Below are 5,792 nucleotides of genomic sequence, written 5' to 3'. Positions count from 1 at the left end.
CTGAACTTTTTCCTCGTACTTTTGATCATCACCACACGAGGGCGCTACAGTGCAATTAATTTGAGCACGAACTGGCATGAACAGAACAAAGAAATGGTCCTCATTTGGAAATTTGCATGAGTGAAATTACTTGCATCTACTAACGTGAAAACGTTTAACAAAAAACAGAAAACTGTCGTATGTTCAAACAACATGGTACAGGAATATTACAATTTGCGTTATTATTGTGATATGGTTTTAAGCATTTCAAACATGATACGCTTGAAAGATGCTTCAATATGCTCAAGTTATTTTATGCGTACTCTTGGAAACATACTGCATTGACTTCCATTGTATATTCAAACACTTTAATATTAGTCATGCTGAAACAGTTAACAGAATGTTACTCTGCCCCAAATAAGTGCCAACCATAATAAGCTAATACGATGACGTCAGCTTTGAAGCGCTGAACTAAAACAATCAACCTCGCTCACTTGTGCTCTCGGACTGTACCGCGTAGCCATTAGAATTTTACAGTTTAAGTATACATTTGTAAAGGCAGTCGGCCTTCATAGCACATTTTCCTGTTTTATTCGTTTGACCAACCCACTATCCATTGTGTAGCCCGCGTTACAGCTTGTGCCTGTTATCTCTCGCGCAACCTCTCCCTAAAAGCATGTCTTCGAAGCCCAGCGACGAACTAGGTTCGGAAGGGAAATGGTTTGGGGACGATTATGAAAGAAATGGCCTGTTTGGAAGCACCCCACCCCGGTTTGATGAGCTACGTGAAGATTTAAAACCGAAAACCAGGGAGGAGACGAGCGACCTGGATCAATTCCATCAATTTGAGGACGATGGGAAAAGGCCTCCCGTTGCTATGGAAACTACATCTACAGGTAAAGCGGTTTATCAATAACATTTATCTGATCACTTATAGACAACACTTGTTTTATATAGACATTACATCGTGCGTAATTTAAACGAGTCTGTTCACATTTCTCATAGCAGACGATGCTATCACAAAGACCTATTTTTTGGGGTGTAACATGTCTGAGATGCAACCTTCGTCATCGCAGTGTACCAGACATTCTGTACTTTCTCACGGAGTGAAAAGTTTAGTAGATCGAATCTACCAGTCATGGGTTTGGCTGGGAAATGTACTTAAGTGCAAATAATGGAATCGATTTCCTATTAGTGGGTAACTACAGAATATAACAGAATTTGAACTTGGATAAAATACAATTCAAAACCGTTTATGGACTATGAAATCTAGGTCTACATAACATTGAAATGTCTTAGAGAAACAGGTCAACAGAACAAACCAAGAGAAGACAGCAAACAACAGTCCGGCTGTGACCTAGCCATGGGCCGAGCCCTTGATCATGACTCAGTTCCAGTACATTACACATAAGAGTCATTGGACGAAGGCGAGTTTTGTTCAAGAGCCACTATGCTCTGAACATTAACACGCATCGCTTGCGTTATTGTTTTGGAAGCATAATGACCTTATCCTCCATATCACTGAGAAAACGATTGTCAAAAATCAAAAAGTTAAATGTATACACCATATGTAATGTATACATATATATATTATATACTGTAATGTATACATACACACTACCGTTCAAAAGTTTGGGGTCACATAGAAATATCCTTGTTTTTTAAAGAAAATATCATTTTTGTCCATTTTTAGGGAATATCTACATAGGCAAACAGGCCCATTATCAGAAACCATCACTCCTATGTTCCAATGGCATGTTGTGTTAGCTGATCGAAGTTTATCATTATAAAAGGCTAATTGATCATTAGAAAACCCTTTTGCAATTATGTTAGCACAGCTAAAAACTGTGGTCCTGAAGCAATAAACTTCAGGACAACAGTTTAGGCCAGCATCCCAGAGTCGCCTCTTCACTGTTGACATTGTGACTGATGTTTTGCTGGTACTATTTAATGAAGCTGCCAGTTGAGGACTTGTGAGGCGTCTGTTTCTCAAACTAGACACTCTAATGTACTTGTCCTCTTGCTCAGTTGTGCACCGGGGCCTCCTACTCCTCTTTCTATTCTGGTTAGAGATAGTTTGAGCTGTTCTGTGAAGGGAGTAGTACACAGCGTTGTATGAGATCTTCAGATTCTTGGAAATTTCTTGCATGGAATAGCCTTAATTTCTCAGAACAAGAATAGACTGATGAGTTTCAGAAGAAAGTTATTTGTTTCTGGCCATTTTGACCCTGTAATCGAACCCACAAATGCTGATGCTCCCAGATACTCATCTAGTCTAAAGAAGGCCAGTTTTATTGCTTCTTTAATCAGAAAAACAGTTTTCAGCTGTGCTAACATAATTGCAAAAGGGTTTTCTAATGATCAATTAACCTTTTAAAATGATAAACTTGGATTAGCTAACACAATGTGCCATTGGAACACAGGAGTGATGGTTGCTGATTTTTTATATATTTTTTTTATTTCACCTTTATTTAACCAGGTAGGCAAGTTGAGAACAAGTTCTCATTTACAATTGCGACCTGGCCAAGATAAAGCAAAGCAGTTCGACACATACAACGACACAGAGTTACACATGGAGTAAAACAAACATACAGTCAATAATACAGTAAAAAAACAAGTCTATATACAATGTGAGCAAATTATGTGAGAAGGGAGGTAAAAGGCAAAAAAAGGCCATGGGGGCAAAGTAAATACAATATAGCAAGTAAAACACTGGAATGGTAGTTTTGCAATGGAAGAATGTGCAAAGTAGAAATAAAAATAATGGGGTGCAAAGGAGCAAAATAAATAAATAAATTAAATACAGTTGGGAAAGAGGTAGTTGTTTGGGCTAAATAATAATAATAATGGGCCTCTGTACGCATATGTAGATATTCCATTTTAAAAATCTGCCGTTTCCAGCTACAATAGTCATTTACAACATTAACAATGTCTACACTGTATTTCTGATCAATTTGACATTATTTTAATGTACAAAACATTTGCTTTTCTTTCAAAAACAAGGACATTTCTAAGTGACCCCAAACTTTTGAACGGTAGTGTATATATTATATACGGAATAGGGTTAGTGTTCCCAAACGGACATATCTCCATGTTACTGCACGTGTTTATGGAAGACAGAGAGACCACTTGTGATAATTAGCTATATAGCATGTTCCCGAACACCTGTGTGTAACGGAAGAAGGTCGCTGAAAAATACTGTCATCTGCAACTCTGATAAAGCCGGTTAAAACAGTGTACAGTAAGTTTGTATTTTGCATTTGTGAAATTATGTTGATGTGATATGAAAGTAAAGGGCTTTATGTTTCTAGAACCGTATCGCAATTGAGAATTTGAGTCAACCTCTGAAAATAACATAATAAGATACTTGCAGCTTAAGGAGTAATGGTAACGTTAGTCTCCTTAAGAGTACATCTTGGGCTAGCCATTGGCCTAGTAGGCTACAAACACTGGTAGGGTACAGTCCTTTTACTACATTTGAAAAATATTATTCAAGCTAGGGACAACACACTGCATAGCTATATCACTAGAATGTTAAACTGAAAGTTTAAAAATATATTCCTTTAAATCAGCACTATATGCCTTTTTGTTGTGTGTGCATAACAAGCTTTTACTGAAAATGTTAGCTCCAAAAGCCTGCATTTCCAAAATAGTCCTAATTGTTTGTTTACAAAGGCAGTCTGGCTAGAATACAATCAGTCACTCACATCCTAAGCAGAGTTGGGTAGGTTACTCTAAATGTAATCTGTTACAGTTATTAGTTACCTGTCCAAAATTGCAATCAGTAACGTAACTTTTGGATTACCCAAACTCAGTAACTTAGATTACTTTCCCCTTTAAGAGGCTAGCTTCTAGTCCAGTGGCTAGTACCAAACTAACTTCATCGGACTGAGTCCCACTACAAAACCACAGTGACAGATGGCGTGGATGGCAACACAATGACAACGTGCTGTCTGCCTGTTCCCGGCTCCCCCCACCATCCACTGACCTCAATCAAGCCATTAACTTTTTCAACCTTTCAATCTCTTCACCGTTGATCTACAGATGATGATTAAATGTTGTTTAAATTGCTTGTTTTTTGTTGTCGCTTTACAGCGCTTTTAGTTGTTTTCTTTATGTGATGAATAGCGCTATAAAAGTTGAATAAATTATTATTTTTAAACAGACTTGGCGTGTCATCATAGTGGTCTCTGGCTGTGGTCAGACTCACTTAGTTGCAACAAACTTACATTTGTTCCTTTTTTCAGTGCTGATTTATTTGTATCTTATTGAGAAAACAGAAATGTGTCATAATGTATTTTTCTTTCTAAATGTAAAAGTAATCCAAGAAGGAATGATCCCTTCTCACAAGTAACTATAATCAGATTACAATCATCTTTTTGGTAATGTAACTGATTCATTTTTTAGTTGTAATCAGTTATTCCCCAACCCTGAACCTAATCACCTTATCACACATGTTAATGAGGTTGGGTAGCATTGATTAAGCAGTGTGCTGTTGCACCTCAAAGCAGTGTTTTTGTGGGAGCATCATTCATGCTTCAGTTCTAAGTTCATCACCCTCTTCAGCAGAGTTCAGCCTATGCTGCTATTTTTAATTCTGGAGAAACAGCTCACCATCCACTTGGAGAGTAGGGAACTGGAGCCCTGCACTTTCATTTTGATTCACAGTTCCTCTGAAATATTCATAAGGTGGTGTTTCAAATCCCGGCTCTCTTCTTAACCCAGGCCTTTTCCTTAGATCTTTCAGCACTGTAATTTCATTTTTTGAGATGGCAAGCACATTTTTTTCTACATAAACAGAGAGGCATCTAGGCCTGTAATCTGATTTAATGCAGTGTCTTAGTAAACGTGGCATTAAATATCAGTGTTTAAAAAAACATTGTTTTTGTTGTTGTGTGGAAAATGAAGTTGTCTTCTAAATATGGCTTCAGTTCAGACAGCCTGCTAGATTCTTTGCCCTAATGGCAAGATAAACATTTTTTTTAACTAGGCAAATCAGTTAAGATCAAATTCTTATTTACAATGACGGCCTACTGGAGAACAGTGTGTTAACTGTTTTGTTCAGGGGCAGAACAACAGATTTTTACCTTGTCAGCTCTGGGATTTGGTCCAGCAACCTTTCAGTTACTGGCCCAACGTTCTAACCATTAGGCTACCTGCCTCCCCAGGTTCACGTGAATGGTTTACTCACTCTGTGGCTTCACAGCTCAAGTCAGAGGATGGACCTGTTCCCAAACTCACACAGACAAATGCACGCACACACACACACACACACACACACAATGCACGCATGCTGTCACACACGCACTCACTCGTGCACATACACAAAGCAGCCATTTCAAAATCATCAAAAGGGAAACATAACTACCTTTTAGCCTTGCCTATAACATAGAAACACTCTGTTGTGACACTTGTGGTATTAGTAGGCACAGTGTGGATCTTTTCAGAACTAGGCTGCTTTCAAATACTGTAGGCAGACACTGGACAGCCAGGTCTACAATAGTGTAGGGAACAGAGGGGCAGGGAAGTGAACCCCAGGTCGCTGGTGTGAAATGCAAACACCCTATGCATTGCGCCAATAGGGATAACTCACTTGCTGGGAATTGTAACGTGGCTCATATAGAGGGGATGATACAATAGCCTTTGGACAGAAAAGCCCTAGCCTGTTCTGACCTGTCTAGGACCCTGGCCCTGACCCTATCCACGCAACAATGTACTCACACAGATTTCACTCTCGCCTGTAGATATCATGCTCCAATCGTTGTTGAATCACACGATTTTCTCAAGAAAATTAAACTGCATACTTCTCAGAC

The 5,792-nt window shown here is 38.7% G+C and overlaps 1 protein-coding gene across 1 annotated transcript in view; it reads left to right on the top strand.

Moving 5' to 3' along the window:
* Positions 1 to 438: 438 nt before the first annotated feature.
* The window catches only part of rtn1a (reticulon 1a), a 49,828-nt gene continuing 44,474 nt past the window's right edge, over positions 439 to 5,792 (top strand). Inside the window, exon 1 of the mRNA XM_029675506.2 lies at positions 439 to 875. Coding sequence (XP_029531366.1) covers positions 656 to 875 — 220 coding nt within the window. The 5' untranslated portion in view covers positions 439 to 655. The remainder of the gene's footprint in view (positions 876 to 5,792) is intronic.

The sequence above is a fragment of the Oncorhynchus nerka genome, linkage group LG12 (genome assembly GCF_034236695.1).
Source record: "Oncorhynchus nerka isolate Pitt River linkage group LG12, Oner_Uvic_2.0, whole genome shotgun sequence".
NCBI lineage: Eukaryota > Metazoa > Chordata > Actinopteri > Salmoniformes > Salmonidae > Oncorhynchus > Oncorhynchus nerka.
This window is presented reverse-complemented; position numbering and strand designations above follow the sequence as displayed.